Raw genomic sequence first — 24997 nt, forward strand, 5'->3', positions numbered from 1 at the left:
TTGGCCACTGTGTGACACAGAGTGTTGGACTGGATGGGCCATTGGCCTGATCCAACATGGCTTCTCTTATGTTCTTATGTTCATATACAACACTACAGATTTTAAGTTTCACACACCACTTCTGCACATATTTTCTTGGAAGCCAGAGTGTTACGTTGACCCAATTTTTGTAACTGTAAACTAGCTTGCAGGTTTTTTTTAAAAAAAGAAATTAAAAAAGATTGTTTCTACCACTTACTCCACAAGGTCGAAAAGTCTCTTGGGCTCCACAGGAGGTGGGTAGATGACTTCTTCTATGTGCCTCCGGTTACAGTTTGCATAGGCAGTTGAAACGTGAATGAAGGCCTCCAGGTTCTGCATTTGACGAGCAAGCACCAATAGCTGCTGCGTGCCCATGACGTTCAAGAGAATGGCATGCCTGGGCAAGAAGATGTGAGACTGTGTGAAGAAGGCCAAGCGGCACAAGCTGAAAGTGTCATCCACAATCCAGCTCCCTCATCTCTACCAAGGATGGTCTGAAACCCTCGCGACAGTCAAGGGATGGATGTCTGGAGAAAAAAACACCCCAATAACTTGGGCTTCTGGATCTTGTCCAAAAGGGGTGGGGAATATGTCTACGGAATGGGAGAATATGTTTCTCTATATGGCAAAAATGCACACCTGCCTGCTTTGGATCAGATCTGGAAGCATGGGAAAACATCTCTCACCACTTAGGGAAGGCCCATAGTTTAGTGGTAGAGCACAGGTTCACTGCATGCTGACAGCTCCAAATTTCCAATTAAAAAAAGGTAGCCGAGGGGACACAGAACATCAGATGAAGTCTGATTAGCGCAGCATAGAGTGGAACTCCAGGATACTGTACCCCATCCCCTTGTCTGAAGAAGTATGCATACATACGAAAGCTAACATTCTGAATAAAACTTTGTTGGTCTTAAAGGTGATACTTGACTCCTACTTTGTTCTCCTGGATACTTGTTTTGTTTTGCCATCAGGTTTTAGTTGACTTACGGTGACACCTGGTGGGATTTCCAAGGCAAGAGACACTCAGAGGTGGTCGCCATTGCCTGCCTCTGTGTAGCAACCCTGGTATTCCTTGGTAGTCTCCCATCCAAATGGTGACCTGGGTTAACCCTGTTTAGCATCTGACATCTGACTAGCCTGGACTATCCAGGTCAGGACAAAACTGGATATTACATTTCTCTTAATGCAGCCTGAAATCACATTCAGCACACATTAATTTGTGCTGACTCATGTTCAGCTCATAATCAATCACAATCCTGGGATTCTTTACATACATCTTACTGCCAAAGCAGGCATGCCCTCGTGTCCTGTACATTTGATTCTTTGCGCCTAGATGCAGAATTTTGTGCTAGTCTTTGCTTCAGTTTCTTAACTTCAGCCCAGCTTCCTAACTGATCAAAGTCATTTAGCATTCCACCCCCCCTTTCTTCTAAAGTATTAGCTTTTCTGACCCAGTCCCTACAAGCTTGTAGACCAGGGGTGGTCAAACCTGCTTAAGAGCCACACAGAGTAAACATCAGATGTTTGAGAGCCACAATGAAGGAAGGAAGGAAGGAAGGAAGGAAGGAAGGAAGGAAGGAAGGAAGGAAGGAAGGAAGGAAGGAGGGAGGGAGGGAGGGAAGGAGGGAAGGAGGGAAGGAAGGAAGGAAGGAAGGAAGGAAGGAAGGAAGGAAGGAAGGAAGGAAGGAAGGAAGGAAGGAAGGAAGGAAGGAAGGAAGGGAGGGAGGGAGGGAGGGAGGCAAACAAATGGGGGAGGGAGGTGGAGGTGGAAAGAAAATAACTTTAATAACTTTAAATGCATTCTCCAAGCCACTGGCTGGCTGGTTTGGATAAGTGATTTAAAGAAACAAATGCCTTCTCCAAACTGGCCAACAAGGTGGTGAGGGCTTCAAGAGCCACATAATATGTGTCTAGAAGGTACTTGTTTGCCTACACCAGGGGTAGGGAACAGTGGCTCTCCAGATGTTTTTTGCCTGCAACTTCCATCAGCCCCAGCCAGCATGGCCAATGGCTGGGGATGATGGGAGTTGTAGACAAAAAACATCTGGAGAGTCACTGTTCCCTACCCCTGGCCTATACTCACATATAGCTTTCCACTTGCCCCACAAATCCCCACTACTTTCATTTCATGGACAAAAATTCCCCAGTGGTAAAGATCAGGTCAAGGATAATCAATCCCCATGTTCCCTCTTCCACTTTCTGAGAGCTGTCATAATGACCTTTAAGGAATTCCTTGGACATTCCATGCTCAATGGAGTTTGTCTCTAACAAAAATCAAAGTATGTAAATCTTCCATTATCATTAATTCTTGCCATGTTCTTTCCTTACAGAATGTAGTTTTATTTTTTGACTATTGTGTGCTACCTTGGGTAGTTTTGTAGAAAGGTGGGATATGTTATTTTAAATACATATTTTTTATCATCTAAAACAATATTACGATAATCATTACAAAAATACAGATTACTTCCTCGTGTTTCCCTTTCCAAAATATAGTCCTGCTTAGGGCTTATTAAGAAGCTAATCCCAAAGACTTTACTTCAGAGTGAACCTGTTTCGCAGGCGCTGCAAGAAACCCAAAGGGCAAAAGAAGCTGGACCTACTTTAATGGCTCATCAAAGCGAACGGTTGCAGCGCAGTGGAAGACGATGTTGACTTCAGAAAGGAGCTCCTGGGTGTCCTCAGGACTGATAGCCATGTTTGGCTGGGTGAACTCGGCATTGACTGCTTTGATCTTCTCATGGAAATTGGGCCAACCTTCTCGGACTTTGTCAAAGACCTGGAAACACAGAACTCAACAGCTGAGTGAATGAGAAGACCAGACAAAATTATAATCAGACGCAGCATGAAATAATTTCTTTTCAGTCCCCAATGATCCGGGATCCCTTTGAAATCCTCCAGTGCTAAATGTCTCCTCAGATTTTAAGGTTCCAGATTATCTGAAATATTTGCTGGAATGGAACTGAGTCTCATAGCGTGGGAATGTGTGGGCTTCCTATAGTTAGAACACACACACACACAAAGAAGTAAAAATAACAAACATTTGTATGCTTTGAAAAACATGGGTTTTTATGGCAGAAGAGTGTTCTTCTATAAGATAAAAAATAAAATAAAAAGTTGCTTTGCCCACTATGTGCTGCAAAAACAGAGTTGTACTTTTGGGAGAGATTTTAAAGTTTCTGTTATTGGATGTGTTGTGTATGTGTGGGGGGCTGTTGCTCCCAGTCTACAGTTTAGGGACTGAGGAGTCAGGTGATTTTGGGCTGAGGTGCACTTCCCCAAAAAGAGCAAATTCACAGCTTGGCTGTCCTTGAAGTAGACTCATCTGCAGCTAGGTTTACCGGGACCTCCCACCATCCGCTTGCTGTCTTAGTTGCCACTTAGCTGGGAAGTATATGTGCATGTGGGAGATGAGGTTTATATATATAGTTAAAATATTAAAGGGCATCCCCAGCAGGAAATAAAAATTCTCTTTTCTTTTGTTTCTGCCTTGGAATGAAAAATCCCCGTTAAAATGCCCTCCTCAGCTGTTTGCCAGCCTTCTCCCCACCCCAGGCTGGCTTAACTGTGGGCACCAGGGAAGGCTGGTTATTGATCTTGCTAGCCACTTTGGCTAGCACACCATCACTGCTGGTGAAAACCAGGAAGTGACATTGCTGTGTTGCTGTGACCCTCTAGGGTCCCCACCAAAAACAATAGAGTTGGAGGGGGGAATCCTAGAGTATCATACCAACATGGTGGTATCGCTTCTGGGTTTTTCCTGAGAGTGACATTGGCATAACACCATTCCCCTTCCTCAGCCCTCCCCTCTCTCCCATCAATTGCAAGCTCCGTGGCTGGCCACTGTATCCGAAGTGCACCACGCCTTTTGTGACTTCCATGGCTGCACAAGCTGCAGCCTTTCTGTAACACTGCACAATCATGCCACAGAACAAGATTAAACTACGGCACAAAAATGCAGCAACAAGAGGCTTGACTTGCCTAAGCTAAATTCAACAGGCCAAAGCTGAAAGACTCACACTAGCTGACAATTTGTTTCCAGGAACAATTCAAGTACTGGACATTACCCTGAAAGCCTTTATGGCCCGAGACCAGACCGTTAGAGCATCCCTAGGTGAGCTGTCCCTCAGTTACAACCATAGTTGATGGCTGGCCACCAGAAGACAGACATGTCTGTATTGGCACTTAACTTAGGGGAGGGACGGTGGCTCAGTGGTAGAGCATCTGCTTGGGAAGCAGAAGGTCCCAGGTTCAATCCCTGGCATCTCCAAAAAAGGGTCCAGGCAAACAGGTGTGAAAAACCTCAGCTTGAGACCCTGGAGAGCCGCTGCCAGTCTGAGAAGACAATACTGACTTTGATGGACCGTGGGTCTGACTCAGTATAAGGCAGCTTCATATGTTTATATGTTTAACTTTAGAATTTCCTTTAAAGTTTTATTGTTTTGCGCACAAAGAGGGTCCTAATTTATTTCATTTATTTTAATCTATACAATTTCTAGCCCACACCTCTCAGCCAAAGTGGCTAGCAAGATCAATAACCAGCCTTCCCTGGTGCCCACAGTTAAGCCAGCCTGGGGTGGGGAGAAGGCTGGCAAACAGCTGAGGAGGGCATTTTAACGGGGATTTTTCATTCCAAGGTAGAAACAAAAGAAAAGAGAATTTTTATTTCCTGCTGGGGATGCCCTTTAATATTTTAACTATATATATAAACCTCAAAAAGAATAAACATTTTTTCCCTGTATGAAATCTGATTCCAGTGCTCCTGGGGAGGCCAGGCTCATGACAACTAGAGCCAAAGCCTTCTCTATAGTGGCTCCACGCTGGTGGAATGAGTTGCCGGAAGAGATCAGGACCCTGCAAGAGCTCATACAGTTCCGCAGGGCCTGCAAGATGGCACTCTTCCACCAGGCATTTGTAAACTAGACTGCTGGCCACTACAGTCCTAGGTAACATATGAACCATCCCTTGAAATCTGCTGTACAGCAGCTGCAGAGAAGACAATTTAAGATCAGCTTACAGAGAATCGGAAACTAAGATTACAGTGCTGAAATATTTTGCGTATTTTATGTTTTTATATTATTCTATGGTTTATGGTTTTAATGTATTACTGTATTTACTCATGCACATGCATGTCTATGTGAGCTGCCCTGAGCCCACCTAGGCGAGGAGGGCGGGACACAAATGGAATAAAATAGATAGATAGATAGATAGATAGATAGATAGATAGATAGATAGATAGATAGATAGATAGATAGATAGATAGATACTTTCCATCTTTCTTCTACCCCAAATCACATTGGCACCTCCAGCCCCGCTCCTGCTCATCTCCCAACCTTTCCTTTGATCCCCAGGCTTTGTTGTGTTCCATGAGACGCAGTGAAGATACCGCTGTGCCCATCATCCCCACAGCCAATGACCTGTCAGCCTGCATGTTCTCTCCTAGGAATCCTAGAGCACCTACTGTTTCAAAAAAGTGCTGCTTGGATGATAGTCAATTGACCTAGAAGTCAAGTCTGGACCCAAGCCTCCTGCAAATCCCATGCTGTTGTCTTTTCTGACTCTGCCACAACAGTTAAAAGTCTCCCTTCATCCCAGGAAAGGAGGACAAGAAGAAGCTGTTTCCATCCAGTCCCGATTGCAAGAAGCTGGGAGTTGCCCTGAACTTTCACTGCCAACCCTTGGTGATGTGCTGCTACCAGAAGGGCACAGCTAGAGGCCATTGCTTTTTTGGTAAGTGTATTTGGTGTGATTCATTTGAGACTTAACCCCCTCCCCCATTTATCCTGATAGCAATTAAGGACATTCTTCATCTAATCATGAGCTGACTTTGGGAGTGGGCAATAGTCTGAAGTGAATATCTATTCCAACTGAATTGCATTTATGCTGGCCTTCCCCAAATGCTTCTCTAAGGATCGGCTTCAGATGAAAAGTCAAGAGTCAGAAGGAAACATGGGAAAAATGCTTACACAGGGACACTCCTTCCCCATTCAGTCCTGTTGCTCCAATTTTTCCATAGCCATGTTTCTTAATTCTTAATAGCTAAAGGAACTGGCAAATGTATACAGTTTAGAAAGATTTATTGCAGCTACAAAAATAGTTCAAAAGGGGTTGGCATGATCTCTTCGGTCTATTCCTGGCTGAAAGGGCTTATCAAATATATCCCAGCTGTGCAAATGTCCTTCTGGTAAGGGTTGCAAGATCGTAGCAAATACCCGAAAGTTGCTTTTAAAATTGCGACTTCAGCAGCTTCCTCCCCCCTTTTTTTTTTCCCGCGGTGGCTTTTCAGCGGCAGCAAAAGAGAACCTGTCTCCAATTACATTTCTGAAAAAGTTCATTCCAAATATAAGGGCACTGCACACATAAAAAACGTTTGCCATTTTGTCAGTCTGAATCCCATGCACAAAATCCCTGAACTAAGCAATGTGTATAAAAGCAGTGAGGCCAAACTCCCCTTGGCTTGAAAAGTAATTAGACCACCACCAACCATCATCAGTGAATGCTCAGAAAAAAGGTTCCCCCCCCCTCTCCAAGAGTTCTAAATTGGCTTGTGTTTTTTGTTGCAAAGGCACATTCTCCCACTGCTGTTTAAGATCTCCAGTGCAAAGGTTGGGATTTTAAAATTTGCTTTATTGCTGCATTTATAGTTTATGGGGAGTCTTTCTGCATGAGTTGTTGCTGCCTTAGTCAGCATGTCAAATTTTGGACTTGGAGGGTGTGTCTGCCTCCTTCCCCCATACTTGTAATCTGCTTTCTGTAAATGCCGCATCTATTGGAAGCACATTCTGCTAATGGGGTGTATCTGAATTGCCTGGCCCCACTGACTGCTTGACTCATGACTAAGCCAGAACTCGTGACTCAGATTACACACCCGTTTAAAAAACTGACATAATTTCAGCCTTCCATAAACATATACTAGCACTGAAGTTGCTTACTGGAGTTCCTAGCTGAAGAATTCAAGGTTTAAATCTCAAGCTAAATCAGAAGCAGAGGGCCGTTTTCAGGAGCAGGAAGTGTTTTATCAAAATCCAGTTAATATTTAGGAACAAGATAAAATCTGTATATTGTGAACATTATTTCCAAACTTTCTGACAGCATCATTACGGCAGTAGATTGTCAACCCCCAGGAAGGAGTTGGAGATCAATTACTTCAAATCACCTGAATCATTTATTTATTATTTATTTATTGAAAACATTTATTCCACTTCACCTGGAAAAAAAGAGATTTTTTAGAAGGTGGACTCTCTGGCATTACACCCTACTAAGATCCTTCCCCTCCCTAAACCCCATTCTCCCAAGCTCCACACTCAAATCTCCAGGTACTTCTGAACTCAGAGTTGGCAACTCGCTCTACATAGGGCTACCCCTGAAGGTGATCCGGAAACTACAGCATGTCCAGAATGCAGCGGCACGGGTTCTTACAGGTATCCCATTGACGATGCATGTACAACTTGTGCTTTGTCAGGAGCGCTGGCTCCAAGTTGTCTGTAGGTTCTGGTGCTGACCTTTAAGACCCTTAACAGTCTTGGAGCAGCATACTTGCATGACTACCTTTCCCGGTATGTTCCCTGAAGAGCCTTGTACTTGGAAGATCAAAACTTATTGGTGGTCCTTTGTCCAAAAGATGTCCAGCTGTCCTCAACCAGAGCCATGGCCTTTTCAGCCCTGGCCCCAGCCTGGTGGAACTCTCTTCATGGCGACATGTGCCCTTTGGGACTAGCTCAGTTCTACAGGGCGTCATGCCTACAGCTGAGGACAGCAATGGTCCACATAGTGTCACTTTCTTTCACCTCCTCCATGACTGATCACTGATCTATCCAAGGGAGGGAATGAAGCGCAATTTTATGCCATCAACTAGTGCTGATGTTTATATTGTAAACTGAAATTAATTTATTGTATTTTAACTTGTTGTGCACTGCCCCAAGCCCTTCAAGGAAGGGTGGTCTAGAAATTTAATAAATAATAATAACAATAATCCCATATTGGTAATAATAATTAAGTGCCATCAATTCGTAACCAATTTATGGTGACCTCTCATGGGTTTTTCAAGGCAAGAGATGAGCAAAGGGAGCTTCCCATTGCCAGCCTCCGCATAACAACTCTGGTCTTCCTTGCTGATTTCCCATCCAAGTACTATCCAGGGCCAGCCCAGCTTAGCTGCCAAAGTCTCACTAGTTTGGCTGTATTAGGATGAGTACTTTTTAGTTTGTTGATAAATGAGGTGGAATTGCAGATATGCAGTCAAGTGGCCAAGTTTGCATGATGGGACATCCCATTATTTGAGGTCATAAAAAAAACAAACGGGACTGCAAAGAGCTCCAAAAGGATCTCTCCAGAGCGGGTGAGTGGGCAACAGCATGGTGAAGGAGGTTCAAAGGTGGTTTCCCAGAGAGCCAGTTTGGTGTAGTGGTTAACGGCGTGGACTCTTATCTGGGAGAACCGGGTTTGATTCCCCACTCCTCCACTTGCAGCTGCTGGAATGGTCTTGGGTTAGCTATGGCTCTGGCAGAGGTTGTCCTTGAAAGGGCAGCTGCTGTGAGAGTCCTCTAAGCTCCACCCATCTCACAGGGTGTCTGTTGTGGGAGGAGAAGATATAGGAGATTGTAAGCTGCTCTGAGTCTGATTCAGAGAGAACGGCGGGGTATAAATCTGCAATTCTTCTTCTTCCTCTTCTTCTATGTAAGCAAATGAAAAGGGACATACATTGAAGCAAAATAAGAGTCTGGAATAGACTGATCACAGGGTCTACTCCAGAAGGACTCCCATGTTCTTGTAAGACATGACTTTATCTAGAAGCAGCCATATGCCCCCATCAATAGTACTGTAAAAGTGGTTCGGACTCAACTGATATCACCCCTGCGAAGCAATGCGATGTTGCCTCTGGAGATGGCGAACCTCGCTGTCTTTGGAGGCTGAACAATGAAGAATTCAGAAAGGTCAGCACTTGTCTTCTGAGTCTGCCAAGAAGAGAAATCTTGTTGCTACAGACAGCTGTCCCAGATGAAATAATTTAACTAACCCAATAGGAATTAGAACACATTTTCTATCAAACAAGAGGAGATACATTTATGCTTAAACTAACAGGCAACAGAACGGCACCCTTGCAACTTTTACTGTTTATAGCTGCTATGGATGTCCCTGATGTGGGTAGCCCCGGCTAGCACAATCTTGTCAGATCTCAGAAGCTAAGCAGGGATGGCCCAGGTTGGTATTTGGATGGGAGACCTCCAAGGCATCCCAGTGTCATGGGAAAACCACCTCTGAATGTCTCTTGCTTTAAGAATCCTACAGGGCCACTATAAATCGGATTGACTTTTCGCCACCACCACATGTTTCTACATGGCTGATTAAGTGAGTTCTGATGCACAAAACTTCCTGTTGGAATGTATTTTTTAGCTTTTAAGTTGCCACTGGATTTTTGTCACAGTCGTCTAAACCAGTGGCATGCACTAAAAAAAAAAATCTACTAAGCTACCTGTTGCTAACTAATGCCGATCCAGCCATGCAGAAGCAGAAAAATCAATGGACTTTGCACAGCTCTGGTTGGGTAAGATCTTGAGCAACGCCTAGCATTTTTTGCTCTATATATTATAGTACTCAGACATCAGTTGCACAAATTGTTGCAGAAGCAGAAATGAAAGTGGAACTCCGGTAAGTCTGACTTTGCAGAAGCATCTATCACAGCTTTCCCCTTACATTCCCACTCGCTGAAGAGCTCTAGCACATGAAGAGATTTTGTGCCCGACATTTAGATTCCTCTAATGGTGGTGAAAAGGGCCCCGTGGCGCAAAGTGTTAAAGCTGCAGTACTGCAGTCCTAAGCTCTGCTCATGACCTGAGTTCGATCCCCGGTGGGTAGCCAGCTCGAGGTTGACTCAGCCTTCCATCCTTCCGAGGTTGTTAAAATGAGTCCCCAGCTTGCTGGGGGGAAAGTGTAGATGACTGGGGAAGGCAATGACAAACAACCCCGTAAAAAGTCTACCGTGAAAATGTTGTGAAAGCAACATCACCCCAGAGTCGGAAACGACTGGTGCTTGCACAGGGGACCTTTCCTTTCAATGGTGGTGAAAGTGTGCTGGCAAAACTTACTCATGAATAAAGCATTGATGGAGGGAGAGGCTGTTAGGGAATCTAGTATTTCTTATAAAAGGGACAATGATGAGGAGAGCCTATGCTCTGCTGAGCCTTTCTTTCTCAAGAGCTGTTGTGTGTTTCTGTTCCAGGGACAGTGATAAACCATCATCTAAATGGAAACCATGAAGACAGAATGAGAAAGTCAAGCTTTAAGGTGAGCGGGGTGAAAAAAATAGTTAGAGACAAGCACAGATTATAAAAGTTGACTGGATAAGATCCAAAGCACGCAACATCTTGCCTCTTTCAGCTAAAAGGCAGCAGGATGGCCGCAGCAGGGTTTTGCTTGTAACTAGATGTTTCCAAAACAATTATTAACTCAATTAGAGTCTGTTAATGGAAACACATGAGGGAATCGCTGTTCAAATGAGTTTCTAATTATTGTTGCTTTTGTAAGAGTTAGCCATGCTCTTGCAAGACATGTGGTGAAGGTATAAAGTGAGGGGATCAAACATCTGGCCCCAAGGAGGAATGACGGCTGTGGGCTCCCCTCCCCCTGAAAAGTTACATTCTTGGCCTGAAGGTGAAATCTGAAGACGTTATCTTAGGATATCTAAAACCAAGTGAAGCCTTTCCCACTCCACAAAGCATGCATAGAAGTCTAAATTCAATAATATTTCTGTAGTCTGTACTCTTCCTAGAGGCTTGTATGCCTGCCTCGGCTACAAAAATCCTCAAAGTTGGAATATTTCTTTTAAATTCCTGCGTGGGTTTCTTTTGAGCTTAGTAAGAACTCTTTTGTTTTAAAAAAAAGTGAGCAATGAGGCTTATCCACAGATTTGCAAAACTATGTGTTCCATGTGCAATGGGACTTGGGGGGGGGGGGGGGAGATCACACCTGCCAGCCCAGGCACCACTTTGTGAGCAACATAAACTGAGTACATAATCCCTCCAGTTATGGCCAATGGTGCTCCATCCTTGCCCTTCAAAATTAGTTGCAGGGGTAGAGGTAGAGAGAAAGGATCTATCTGTTTGGAGCACAAAAATATGTAGGCTGATTAGAGCCGACCTGTGCAATTTGTGGTGCACCAAGGCAAATTCTCTCTCCCAGTTTGAGGGCTGGCCACTTTTGGGAACGTGGCTGGAAATGCAAAAGGAGGGGAAACGGCGGAGTTCCTGAAAGGCCTGGTGTAAGGAAGGTTCAGTGGGTCATAAATTGCAAAGGCCTGACCCATATCAAAGAGGTGGAAACAGGACTGTGGGCACCACACGCTATCATAAAGCTAGCACGCAATTAGGCCTCTGGTAAAGTTGCTACTGCAACAGGTTCTGGGTCACCTTTCATCTTTCCCTGACAAAATCTGTTTCTTTTCCTGCTCTTTGACTTCAGGGCACTGCTGTGTGTTTATGAACAGAATCAATGTTTGCGTGCCCTAAAAGGTGATGGTGAAAAGAAATTTTGAAAGATACTATCACGAAGTACGTCCTGTGTTCCTGTGCGTTCCTGCTCAAAAAAAGCCCTGTTAATAAATAAAAATATGAGAGGGTCAAGCTTGGCAGAATGGCTAGCTATGGCAACTTCACTTGCCTACAACATACATTACTGACTAGTCCTAGCGTAAGAGCCACTGCTTAGAATCCTCGTTGTTCTTTTCCTTGCAGAACTGGTCAGTCTAGGAAGGCATCTAAGAGGACCTGATCGATGAAGAATACCTCTGCTTCTTTCCCCAAGGCATCTGTGAGGGTGGGTGGTAGGGCTGCCAACTCTGGGTTAGGAAATACCTGGAGATTTGGGGGTTAGAGCCTGGGGAGGGGAGGACCGAAATAGCCGGAACGCTGCCTGGGCCAGCGGGAACGACGTTCTGGTGCATTCCGACTCAAAAAAAGCTTGTTTGATAAACCTCCCTGCCTGATCTTATTGTTTCCATCACCTTCCAATAAATGTATTTTGTTTAGACGTGCTGGGTTTCCATCACCTTCCAATAAATGTATTTTGTTTAGACGTGTTGGGTTTTGCATGGGGCATCCACAATCTTGTGACCAATAAGCAAGCCAAGCCCAGCGACGTTTACACCTGGCCAGGAGCAGCCTTCTAGGATAGGGTTGCCAGGTCTGACTCAGGAAATATCTGGGGACTTTGGAGGTGGAACCAGGAGACTTTGAGGGTAGAGTCAGGAGCAAGGCTGTGACAAGCACCATTGAATTCCAAAAGGAGTTCTGGCCACCACACTTAAAGGGACTGTGTGCCTTTTAAATGCCTTCCCTTTATTAGAAATAATGGAGGATAGGGGCACTTTCTTTTGGGGCTCATAGAATTGGACCCCCTGGTCCAATCTTTTTGAAACTTTGAGGGGCATTGAGGAAAGGCACCAGATGCTAAGCTGAAAATCTGGTGCTCCTACCTCAAAAAACAGCCCCCCCCAGAGCTCCAGATACCCAGACTGATTCTCCATTTTACCCTATGAAGACCGGTCTCCATAGGGAATAATGGAGTTCCCAGTGGACATTCCCCTCCCCTCCCGCACTTTCTGATAACCCTGAAGCGGGGGGGCCCCTCCAAACCAGAGAATCCCCTGCCCCCACCTGGTAATTGGCAACCCTACTCTAGTATAGTAGCCTGCTGGGAAATTTCCGCCGTTAAGCTAAACGGCCAGTCTGCCTCTGTCTGAGTCAGATGAAACGATATGTTTTGCTTTGTTCTCTTGCCAGGATTAATTATTATTATTTGATTAAACTGTGGGTTGGTGTCCTGGTGTGTTGGCGTGAAACAAACCACAGTTATATCCAGTTCAGATGTCAGAACAAATTGTTATCGGCTCCATACCAGGAAGCCCCTAATCTCCACATTGCACATGGGGAGGAAAGAGGGGGAAAAGATCATGCAAAGGACTTTTCCAGGGCCAAACAAACCTGGTTTTTCAACCCCCTGGAAGTAGCCCAACCCAAGCTGTTTCATGTTCTGAAAGCAATGGACGGAAGCTTTCTCTGGGTCCCTCCTGCTTTCAGGATCATCAGCCCAAATGTACAAAACTCACAATTTAGGCCACCCAAATTCATGGGCTCTCCAAGGACATGAAGGATATTAGTATGCCTGGCTAGTAATACTACAGCAGTCTTTCAAATGGTAAGAAGGTTTAAAAAGAAAGCTTCTAAACTAAATTCTTAAAGGGATAATTAAACACGTAACCTTTTATTTTACACTCCTAATCGCAGTACAGAAATGTCCCCTGGAAATGATAACTTGGACAGTTTCACATCAATTGCTATTTTGTAAGGAATATTTGAGATTTTTTTTTTTCATACATGCAACTAATTGTCATAGACCTTCATCACATGCTCCGGTTCAGCAGAAATATCGTGAATTGAGTCCCGCGGACTCTTCACACAAGATGTCTTATTTTATACACAAGTGTTCTAATTAAGGACACGCTGAGGACAGGGTGTGGTGATCGTACCACCAGCATATTTACTCTGAGGGCGCACAGTGAACTCTTGGAAGAAATCATGATAGTGGAATGCTACAGCCAGATCAGCCAGTCCCACCAGATGCGTCATTACGATTTTATACCACATGGCCAAAACTGAGCTGGACCACGGGTGAGAAGATATAGCAGGAGTGGCCAACGGTAGGTCTCCAGATGTTTTTTCTTGCCTACAACTCCCATCAGCCCCAACCATTGGCCATGCTGGCTGGGGCTGATGGGAGTTGTAGGCAAAAAAAATGTCTGGAGAGCTACCGTTGGCCACCCCTGAGATATAGTAGCATTCTAAGAACATCTGGCTAATGCACAGCAGCTGAAGTGAAACGACTCTTTGATTTTGATCAGTTTCTCAGATTTCTCTCTGCTGTTCTTCCAAGGTGCTCAGGGAGGCATACATGAGGAGTTACCCCCATTTTATCCTCACAAGAACCCTTGTGAGGTAGGGAAGTCAAGAGCGTATGATCAAAATTTGGCAGCGAGTGGTGAAAAGTGCCGTCAAATCACAACTGACTTATGGTGACCCCTCGTGGGGTTTTCAAGGCAAGAGACATTCAGAGGTGGTTTGCCTGCCTCTGTGTAGTGACCCTGATATTCCCTGGAGGTCTCCCAACCCGATACTAACCAGGGCTGATCTTGCATAGCTTCTGAGATCTGATGAGATTGGGCTAGCCTGGGCCACCAGGGGGAGGGCTTGGCAGTAGTCTTTCATAATAGGTTTGTGCCCTTAACATCAATCAAGCAACAATGACAGAAATCAGACAACAATAGCACAAGCTTGGAAGTAAAAAAAAATCACTGCGGAGCCAGTCAGCTCCTCTCCCCTTCGCTCTTCGCTGCCATCATCTGAGGCAACTCTGTCCTGCGGCAAATGTGGTCTCAGCACATTCTCTCACACATTTTGAGAGAAAGAGAGCACATGCATGCACTGTAGGGGAACACAATGCAGAATCTGTGGCTGAGAGAGGGAACGTGTGGGCACTGTCAGCACAGTGCAGTGTTGTGTGTCCTTGGCTGGAGGCCGGGGGGTGGGGAAGCAGAGTGCTGCATCTCTGACGTTTGCCAGTGCCCGCCCTCTTTTTCAGGCTCCAGGTTTGCACCTTATTGAGCTGATTGGGCTCCTGCTTGTATGAGGTTCCTTTTCATGCTACCTTGATCAAGATAAAACTCAGGTTTCCAAGGGAGGAGAAACCAAAGAGTTCTGGTGAATGAAAAAAGCTTCCAGAGTTTCATGTCATTGTGATTGGGTCTAATAAAAGACAGTTCTGTATTGACTTGAAAGGATGATGACCCTCAAAAGATAGTTGTGGTGGTGGAATGTCCTGTCAAGTCACAGCCGAATGATGGCAACCTTGTAAGGTTTTCAAGGCAAGAGATGGTCAGGGGTCTTTTGCCATTGTTGCCTCTACATCATGACCCTGGTATTCCTTGGTGGTCTCCCAAATACTAGTCAGGATTGACTCTGCTTAGCTTCTGAGATTTGACAAGATCAGACTAGCTTGGGCTAAAAAAAAATGTTATAGGCAAAAGAAAAAATATTGAACATTATTGTAACTTGTATGTAGATGTAAGGCAAACCCTGTCTTTTTTGGATGGCATAAATGTGATCTTGCATTAAGTAAATACTGCACATAGATGGTGCTTTGACTGTGGAGACTGATCTTGCTTCTAGACTTAACGCAGCCACCAACATCTGTTGCCCACTCTGGAGAAGCCCATAAGGCAGTTACATCATATGACAACATCACCAAGCCCTTCTTCCGTTCCACGCCCCATCACTGCCACAGAGGAGGGATGCTGATTGGGGGGCAGGGGGAGGTCAGGTCTTTCCTGATGACCTCCTCAATTCCAGTGTGGAATGAGCAATAAGAACATAAGAGAAGCCATGTTGGATCAGTCCAATGGCCCGTCCAGTCCAACACTGTGTCACACAGTGGCCCAAAAAACCAGGCGCCATCAGGAGATTCATCAGTGGGGCCAAGACACTAGAATCCCTCCCACTGTGCCCCCCAAGCACCCAGAGCATCACTGCCCCAGAGTTCCAACGATAAGCTGTGGCTAATAGCCCCTGATGAACCTCTGCTCCATATGTTGATCCAATCCCTTCTTGAAACTATCTATGCTTGCAGCTGCCACCACCTCCTGTGGCAGTGAATTCCATGTATTAATCACCCTTTGGGTGAAGAAGTACTTCCTTTTATCAGTTCTAACCCAACTAATGTGAGAAGGTACAAAACAATAGCCTCATCCACATTGTTTGGGGAAATACAAGAACTGCTCATGAGACAGAACTGGATGCACCATCTCCTGAAGCTAGAAAATGGTAGGGAAGCGCTCAAGTTGAGGGCAAGTGGATAAGCAAATAGAAAACCCCAAGGCTGTTTTCTGGAACTGAAGCCCACACCTCCTAAAATCCAAGCCAGGCCAGTGGGCAGGCAGCCTGTCACTTTTGATACAGCCTGCCCTTTTGGAAAAGAATGCAGCTCTTGAACAGAATTAATGGTTAGCCTGATCTCATCAAATCTCAGAAGCTAAGGCAGGTCAGCCCTGGTTAATGGATAGGAACCCACCAAGGAATACCAGGGTCATAATGCAGAGCAGGTAATGGCAAACCGCCTCTGAACATTTCTTGTCTTGAAAACTGCATGGGGTTGCCATAAGTTATCTGGGACTTAACAGTACTTTCCACCACCAATGTTAAGGAACTTATGTACAACATTCAAATAAAGCGGGTAGGTAAAGTCAGCAGAGAAGTGGACAGACAATGTAAAAGAAGGTAGAGAACAGGAAACAGAGAGAAAGGTTCAGTTTAAAACCTGTGTGAAGAAACATTTTGGGCTTGGTGCCTAAGAACCTGTAATGTAAACATCGGGTGAGCTAAAAGGGGGGAGGAAATGCCAAAGGCAGGGTGCCACTACTGATAAGGCTCCATCACTAATTGCTGCCCACCAGGGGTGGAATTCTAGCAGGAGCTCCTTTGCATATTAGGAACCCCCCTGATGTAGCCAATCCTCCAAGAGATTACAAGGCTCCTTTTTTAAAGCTCTTGGAGGATTGACTACATCAGGGAGTGTGGCCTAATATGCAAAGGAACTCCTGCTAGAATTCCATCCCCACTGCCCACCTCAGATCATTGGGTAAGGAAACCAAGAGAGCTTGTGATGAGGGCCTCAAACAGTGAGTTGGACAGGATGGGAGGAGGTGGTCCTTCAGGCACCCTGGCCCTAAATTCTTCCAAGGCAGAGTTACACCTTTCTAAGTCCACCAAAGTCAATGGGCTCAGACACTTGGAGGCAACATGCCACCAACTAATTGTACAAGTGATCAAAAAATGTAGATCAACTATGTAGACTGGCCCAATTCAAGTGGTCATTGCCTAAAACATCTGAAGAATGGTATACTCTTGTAAAGCCAATGGGGAAATGTTTCTGTTCCAAAAACTGGAGGAGGGGGAATGTTCCTGCAACTTCTAACTACACGTACTCCAGATAAAACTGGCTTGGAGGGCATAAAATGTCTATCAACACAAGCCTATTTTAATACAATACAAACAAAAATCTCCACACGGCAGTCCAAGGACTGAGGAAAGTCAAACTTGAAATTCAGTCTGTTCATTAATTGCATGTGACATGGATATACTGATAGCAAGTTTCCCCCCTCTAATTCATAGAGTTTTTGTCCTTATAGAGTCTAGGTTTGAAGGAGGTCATGTTCGTGACACATCATGTAGCAGTCAAAAGCCAAGTCATGTGCTGCTCAAAGCTGATTCAGTGATCTTGTATGTGCAGTTACGTTATTGCTTGCATTGCAGTCTCAATTTTTAAAAAAGTGTAAACACCCCCCACATAGACCCAAACCTCATTCTAATCATAATAAATCAATAATTAGTCCAATGACATATGCAAAATGCTTTGAACATTGAAAAGTGCATTTCTTACACAATGGGCAGGATCGGGTTTTCTGCTGGTGAAAAAGGAAGCGAGGGTCACCTGGCAACACCAGAAAAGGCTATACTGAGGATCATGGAACCTGCATGGATAAAAGCCACTTGGGACAAAGGCTACAATAAGGAGCAGCATTGTGGAAGACTGAGTGATAAAGCTAGCAAGATACAACCTGTTCCCATGTTGTAATCTTATCCTATAAGGGTACCCCTATGCTGCATGGGGGTATTGGTGGAAAGTTCCATGAACACAACTGATTTATGGTGACCCAGCAGGGTTTTCAAGGCAAGAGCTGTTCAGGGGTGGTTTGTCATTGCCTGCCTTAGTGTGGCAACCCTGGATTTCCTTGGTCATCTCCCATCCATATACAAGCCAGGGTCAATCCCTGCTTAGCTTACAAGATCTGATGAGATTGGGTCATCCAGGTCAGGGACTATATTGCACGAGAAAAGCTGAAGCCTACAGCAAGCAAGAACTTTGCTTAAGGCAACACAGTCCCATCCTAAGTAGAGTTACACCTTCCTAAATGAGTACTCAGCTTGTTGGGGGTAAAGTGTAGATGACTGGGGAAGGCAATGGCAAACCACCCCGTAAAAACGTTTGGCATGAAAACATTACATAAGAACATAAGAGAAGCCATGTTGGATCAGGCCAATGGCCCATCCAGTCCAACACTCTGTGTCACACAGTGGCAAAAATTTTTATATATACACACACACTGTGGCTAATAGCCACTGATGGACCTGTGCTCCATATTTTTATCTAAACCCCTCTTGAAGGTGGCTATACTTGTGGCCGCCACCACCTCCTGTGGCAGTGAATTCCACATGTTAATCACCCTTTGGGTGAAGAAGTACTTCCTTTTATCTGTTTTAACCTGTCTGCTCAGCAATTTCATCGAATGCCCACGAGTTCTTGGATTGTGAGAAGGGAGAAAAGTACTTCTTTCTCTACTTTCTCCATTCCATGCATTATCTTGTAAACCTCTATCATGTCACCCCGCAGTCGACGTTTCTCCAAGCTAAAGAGTCCCAAGCGTTTCAACCTTTCTTCATAGGGAAAGTGCTCCAGCCCTTTAATCATTCTAGTTGCCCTCTTCTGGACTTTCTCCAATGCTATAATATCCTTTTTGAGGTGCAGCAACCAGAACTGCACACAGTACTCCAAATGAGACCGCACCATCGATTTATACAGGGGCATTATGATACTGGCTGATTTGTTTTCAATTCCCTTCCTAATAATTCCCAGCATGGCGTTGTGATGCAATGTCACCCCAGAGTCAGAAATGACTGGTACTTGCACAGGGGACTACCTTTACCTTTTTTAATGAAGCAAATGGACTTAGAATATATTTGCCAGTGTCCAGATGGGACCAGGAGTTCTCCCAGTTTCATTCGATCTCTAGACTACACAGATTGGTTCACCTGATCTGGGAATGGCGTCTTTGGAGCACAGGCTCTATGACATCACATTCCTGCTGAGCTCCCTCCCCATCCCAAATTCTATCCTCCCCAGGGACTGAACCTAAATTCCCAAGACTTCTCCATCCCAGCATTGGCAACCCTGGCTAAGAAGAGCACAGCTCTGTCCAGAATGGTGAGTTTGTGACATAGAGAAACCTGAACTGAAGTCTTCCTGGTTTACAACTCAAGTCTTGCAGCCCCCTCCACTAGCAGTGGCTCTCGCATTTGAAGTTTCTTCACACACAGCTCTTTCGGGTATACACATAAGAGTGTAGAAGGGGAATTCAGGAAAGTAAGGCTGGAAAGAGCATGCCGATATAAGGATGCTCAGTAGTGAGATGAAATTGACTGAGAATCCCAGCTGCGTGGACCAAAGGAGAGTGTATTGCTCCATTCACACGCAGCGTTTTGTAATGGTTATACTTTTCAAAGTCCTCAAAACCAGGCATGGTGATGGTATAAAACTATCAATCATAATTTCTCCACAGCTCTCACTTTTGGAATAGGTTATGCTTCTCCTCTTCCAAGAGTTCAGGTTCAAGAGAAAGTTGGATTATGGAGATGGCCAGAACCAATATCCTATTGCTGTTATTATTTATTATATTGCCATTAATATTTATTTATTTGGTTCACTTATAAAGGCACTCCCAAGAGTGAAATTGTCATGAATTATGGAGAACTCCCAATTTCCACCCCCCCCCGTTTTTCTCCTGAAGCCTTTTTTTGTTTTTTCCCCGAAAAATTGAAAAAAAGAAAATAAAAGAAATTGATTATGGAACATTTTATTTTAACATGATGAAATAAAATATTTTAAGACAAAGTGTTCAAATATTTTCCAAATCATTTCTAAAAAATATGTATGGTATCAGATTATTCTATTTTCTGTGCACTGAGGACAAGCAAGTCCTGGGTCATGCCCATTCATCGAAACTTAGTCCTACACTCCCTTCTATACACTTCCCCCCTCTTCAATTCTTTTTATGAGAATGAGTTTTTTTATTTTTATTTAATGCTGTGGAGAGGAAATACGAATAACTGTTACTTCTGGATTTTTAAAAATTGTTTTGTGGAGGTTTTTTTTGTCTGTTCCACATAAACCAGTAAACAGTTCAGGAGATTGTTGCTCCATTTGTTACAATTACAAATAAAATTTAAAAAGTAAATTTCGTTCGTAATAATTGTTTGGATACACTACATTTTTAATATGCTAGTTGTGATAATTTCGTGCCAAGTAAAATTGTCCATAGTCATATTTTATGTTCCTAAAGTAACAGAATGACTTTCAATTTGGAAAAGAAAAAAGAAGTGCTAATGTAGCATTTTTTTTTCAATTTTTCCAGAAATTTCTGGTTTTTTCCAGGAAAAAAACTGGGTTTTTTTCTGAGCTTCAACATTTCCAGAAATTTTACATCTCTAATCACGCATCACAGATCCAAGTATTCCAACAAGCACCCATCAAATGTAGATCCTGGGAAACATCTCTGCTAGCAGAATGGAGCCATGTGAATAAAGCCAGAGTAATTAACAGTGCCATGCTAAGAACACTGTCCTTGGACTTGAAATGACAAGTAAAGTTAGCCCTGCCACTGGGCAAACTAGGCAATTGCCTAGGGCACCAGCCTTCTGGAGGCACCAGATTGGGTGCCCCTCAGGTGACTTGGTGAGGTCAGTCTGCTGCCTAATAGCCACCTCTCCAAGCCCCCCCTCCCCCCCCAGCTCACGTCTCTTGGAGTCTCAGAGGCACGAGCAGCGGGATTTCTCCCTGCTTTTTCACCCCTCCCCACACCTCTTGGGAGACTCTGAGAGGTGCAGGTGGTGGGACAACCCCTTCTCTGGGATGGCTACAGTCCGATTTCTCCATGCTATCTTATGGGCCCATAGGATTGAATGGGGTCCATTTCCACTTTAAATCAGGGGCAAAAATATGCGTCTCAGCAAAACAGGAGCCTGGAAAAATACAGTATATTAAGTAGCTCTGAGCCAAAAAATGTTTTTAAGAACTCTTCAGAAGGAAACCAGAACTTGGGGAATGCCATGAGTTCTGTGGATCTGCTCCACCAGTGTTGTCGTTGTTCTCCTCTGGTGCAAGAAGCAAGAGCCTAATCCAGCCCCATGGCTCCCTTTCATTTTTCATACTGCCACAGCCCCCTGTTCATATGACTTGCTGGTGCCAGTACAAAATACCAGACTATAAGCATCTTATGGATAAAAATCTCATTGGCTATGTGGCTTTGTTGTGATGCTGCACTGAAGTGTAGGCAAGATGTGGGTAAATAAAAGAGTGAGATCCAATGAATAGACTGGGATGGGAGTCTGGTTAGACCTGTTTACAAGGGCATGTTTACCCAGAAACTTTACAAGGGCAAGGGGGTGCCATCTAGCAACTGAGGGCCCTCTTTGTGGATATGGAAAGAACTTTTAGGAATTTACCACTTGTGTGGGCTAAATATTCTCATCTAAGGAATCATGTCCATTCTGTCTTGAACAATGAGGGTTAAGAGCCTGCATTTGAATTATTTATTTCAAACTGCCGTTACAAAAAGGCTATCAGAACCTATGCTAGATTTTTGGACAGTGAAGATAATTTGGCAATAGCTTTATGAGAAAATGGAATAAAATGCTGAAAACAATTATTCCAGATCTTCTCTGGAGAGAAATGTTTACAAAAGGACCCTCATCATCTTCATGATCTAATTGGAAAAATAATTTTCAGTATTTCCCTATTGCTGGAAACTCAACTCCACCTCATATCAGTAAAATTGATAAGGTTAACGATAATTAGTATATGTGAGCAGTTTGCACAACATCTCAAGCACCAAGATGATGAAAAGGGCTCGGATCCAGCTGCCCCACCATCTACAGACTTGCTCAAATATATGATGAGGCCTAGTTTCAAACCACGTCTTATTAAAGCAGAACTCTTATTTGAGATTTCAGTCGTAGGCTTGCCAATCCCCAGGTCCCAGCAGGGGTTCTCCTGCTTTCCCAGGCTCCTTCCCACCCCCAGTCAGCTGGCTGGCGGGGAAAAGCCCCGCCCCCACAGCCACCATGTGACTTTCCACCTCCGGAGACTTCAGTCTCCGATTGAAAGGCTTCCTCTTGGAATGGTGTGTCTGTGTTACTTGGAAGAAGTTGGCAGCAACTCGTGAGTAGAGATGCCAGTCCCTTGCTTCAGAGTCGCCAGAAATGGGGCGGGGGGGGGGGTATGTCTGCTGGGCACTTCATTATTCCCTCTGTGGAGATCAATACTCATAGGATCTAATGGGGAATTGATCTGGAGGTATTAAGGGCTCTGGGGGGGGCTGTTTTCTGAGGTAGAGGCACCAAATTTTCAGTATAGCATTTAGTGCCTCTCTCCAAAATACACCCCCATGTTTCAAAATGATTGGACCAGGGGGGTCCAATTCTATGAGCCCCAAAAGCAGGTGCCCCTATTCTTCATTATTTCCTATGGAAGGAAGGCATTTAAAAGGTGTGCTGTCCCTTTAAATGTGATGGCCAGAACTCCCTTGGAGTTCGATTATGCTTGTCACACCCTTGCTCCTGGCTCCATCCCAATGTCTCCTGACTCCACCCCCAAAGTCCCCAGATATTTCTTGAATTGGACTTGGCAACCCTATTCAGTAGCCTTGGTTGCAAGTCAAAGTGGCCCCATTTACAATCCACGAACAGTGTACAGTTAATTTTTCTTTACACAAGTGTTCTCACATTAAATGCATGTACAGCTGAACATGTGGTTGAAACATCACATTCATCCAGGGCTTAGTCTGTAAACATCAGTTGACTCATTCTTACAAACAGGCATATGCTTGCACATGTACATGCCCTGAGGCCAACGGCCCCAGTGCGTCAGTTCATACCGCTGAAAGAAAGTGAGCAAAGGAGGTTGTGCCCATCTCGCCTGTCACTTTTGACCTTCAGGGCTCAGAGAGTCAATTTGCTTGTTTAGTGAATTAGTGTTCATGCATATGAATGAATTTATTCACATTAAACACCACATACTAAACTCAAGAAAACATTCTAATGTTGATATGGCCCCTATGTGGTGGAACCAGCTACCGGAAGAGGTGAGGGCCCTGCGGGATCTTACTCAGTTCCGCAGGGCCTGTAAGACGACCCTCTTCCGGTTAGCCTACGCCTGACTGGACAAATGTAGCTTTCAGATTCCAGATTTTTGTGATTATACTGTATAGTTTTAATGTATAATGTAAAATTTTAAGGTTTTTAGGTTTTAAATGCTTGATTTTAAATGTATTAATTTGTTCCGGTTTTATTGTTTTATTGTTTGTTGTAAGCCGCCCTGAGCCACTTGTGGGAAGGGCGGGATATAAGTTACGGAATAAATAAATAAATAAATACAAATATTCCACAAGAAACCCCTATGAGGTAGGTTGAGAATGAATGCCTTGCCCAATGTCTCTGAGCCAACTTCATGATAGAGCTGGGATTTGAACCTGGGTCCAACACTCTAACCATTACACACCATACTGGCTCTCTATCTATGTTGAAAGGGCATTGAATACATGGGACACCAGATCCATTTCCATAACTGTGTCTGGCTGTCAATCATTTCCTAGAAGACAAACCAACTGCCATAGATGCCTATATAAAGTCCAATTCCTTACCTTGCATTTCACCATATCCACCACTCGTTCTTGCATCGATTGTCCAGCCTTGGGCCTCACAAGAATGTAAACAGCCTTCACGTCAGGGCTGGAACGCAGGAGCTTTTCCACCAGGACCTTCCCCATAAAACCTGTGGCTCCTGTGACGAGTACCGACTTCCCATTGTAGTACGTGGCAACGGAAGACATGGCGCTTGCCTTTCAGCTGGTTGTCTTTCCCACTTCTTTCTGGAGGCACCTAGTGGAAACATAGAGCAGTGTATAAGAACATAAGAGAAGCCATATTGGATCAGGCCAATGGCCCATTCAGTCCAACACTCTGTGTCACACAGTGGCCAAAAAACCCAGGCGCTATCAGGAGGTCCATCAGTGGGGCCAGGACACTAGAAGCCCTCACACTGTTGACCGCCCAACCCCCCTCCCAAGCACCAAGAATATAGAGCATGAAATGCTAGAGAGATAAGGACTTTCAGAAATGGAACATGGTTCTGGTTTTTGGTGTGATATTGGGGGACATTTTAACCATGTGGCCCATATCAGGAGTTTTATTTTACCTATTTTAGCCTAGCTCCTGTTACTTCATTCTTGTCTTTTGGCTCTCCCACTGTTGTTTATTTTGGCTTTTACACCATTTGGCTGCCTTTGGCTGTGTTTGTGGTTTTGGCAGTGTTAGCTCCCTTTTGTTTCTTTCTCCCCACTCCTTGCTTAATTAAGCATAGGAGGGGCAGGTTCAGCAACAGAATCTTGATGCTGACTGCTTTCTCTGTAGGAAAATTCATTTGCTGTGTTAATGTATTTGATGTGCTAATTATGAGAGTAAGAAAACGGCTTAGCCTTGATTAATGTAGTGGGTAGAGGACGAAGGAGAAGGGGAGAGAAGCAAGTGCAGAATTAGCTTTTATCTTTCTTCTTGTTTTTTAGGGATGGGCAGGAAACGGGCATATAAGGAAGCAATTCTGTGAGCTATGAGCCCCAAACAATGGAAGACTGAAGTTCATTTTACTTCCCCTTGACTCATTGTTTTCAGATTCTACAACCAGACCCAGTAGCTTCCCCACGTAAGACAATCTTTTGAAGCTGCAAATAAGCTCTTGTCAGATACTACCACAGTAATGGCAAATTTAGACTTCTTTATAAATTATGCCTTGGAGAATATGATGGAGGCACCAAAAGTTAAGTCTCAGTTTGTATTGCAGGCAACTCAAACTGACCCATACGATCTATTTGAAACCATAAATCCCCAGAAAATGGTAAATAAGACCGTACCATAACATCTAAACTTCCAAGAGACATCGGTGGGAAATACACAGAGGATGAATAATTCTCTGAGGGTCTACAGCAGGGGTCCTCAACCTTTTTAAATAGGGGGCCAGTTCACTGTCCCTCAGACTGTTGGAGGGC

The 24997-nt window shown here is 44.4% G+C and overlaps 1 protein-coding gene across 1 annotated transcript in view; it reads right to left on the reverse strand.

Moving 5' to 3' along the window:
• Window positions 1-23832, reverse strand: part of FAR2 (fatty acyl-CoA reductase 2) — a 65651-nt gene extending 41819 nt beyond the window's left edge. Inside the window, exons 1-3 of the mRNA XM_060254314.1 lie at window positions 23597-23832; window positions 2622-2797; window positions 239-418 (exon numbers count right to left, since the gene is read on the reverse strand). Of these exons, the coding sequence (XP_060110297.1) occupies window positions 239-418; window positions 2622-2797; window positions 23597-23785 (545 nt within the window). The 5' untranslated portion in view covers window positions 23786-23832. The remainder of the gene's footprint in view (window positions 1-238; window positions 419-2621; window positions 2798-23596) is intronic.
• Between the last annotated feature and the right edge of the window lie 1165 nt (window positions 23833-24997).

The sequence above is a fragment of the Heteronotia binoei genome, chromosome 14 (assembly GCF_032191835.1).
Source record: "Heteronotia binoei isolate CCM8104 ecotype False Entrance Well chromosome 14, APGP_CSIRO_Hbin_v1, whole genome shotgun sequence".
NCBI lineage: Eukaryota > Metazoa > Chordata > Lepidosauria > Squamata > Gekkonidae > Heteronotia > Heteronotia binoei.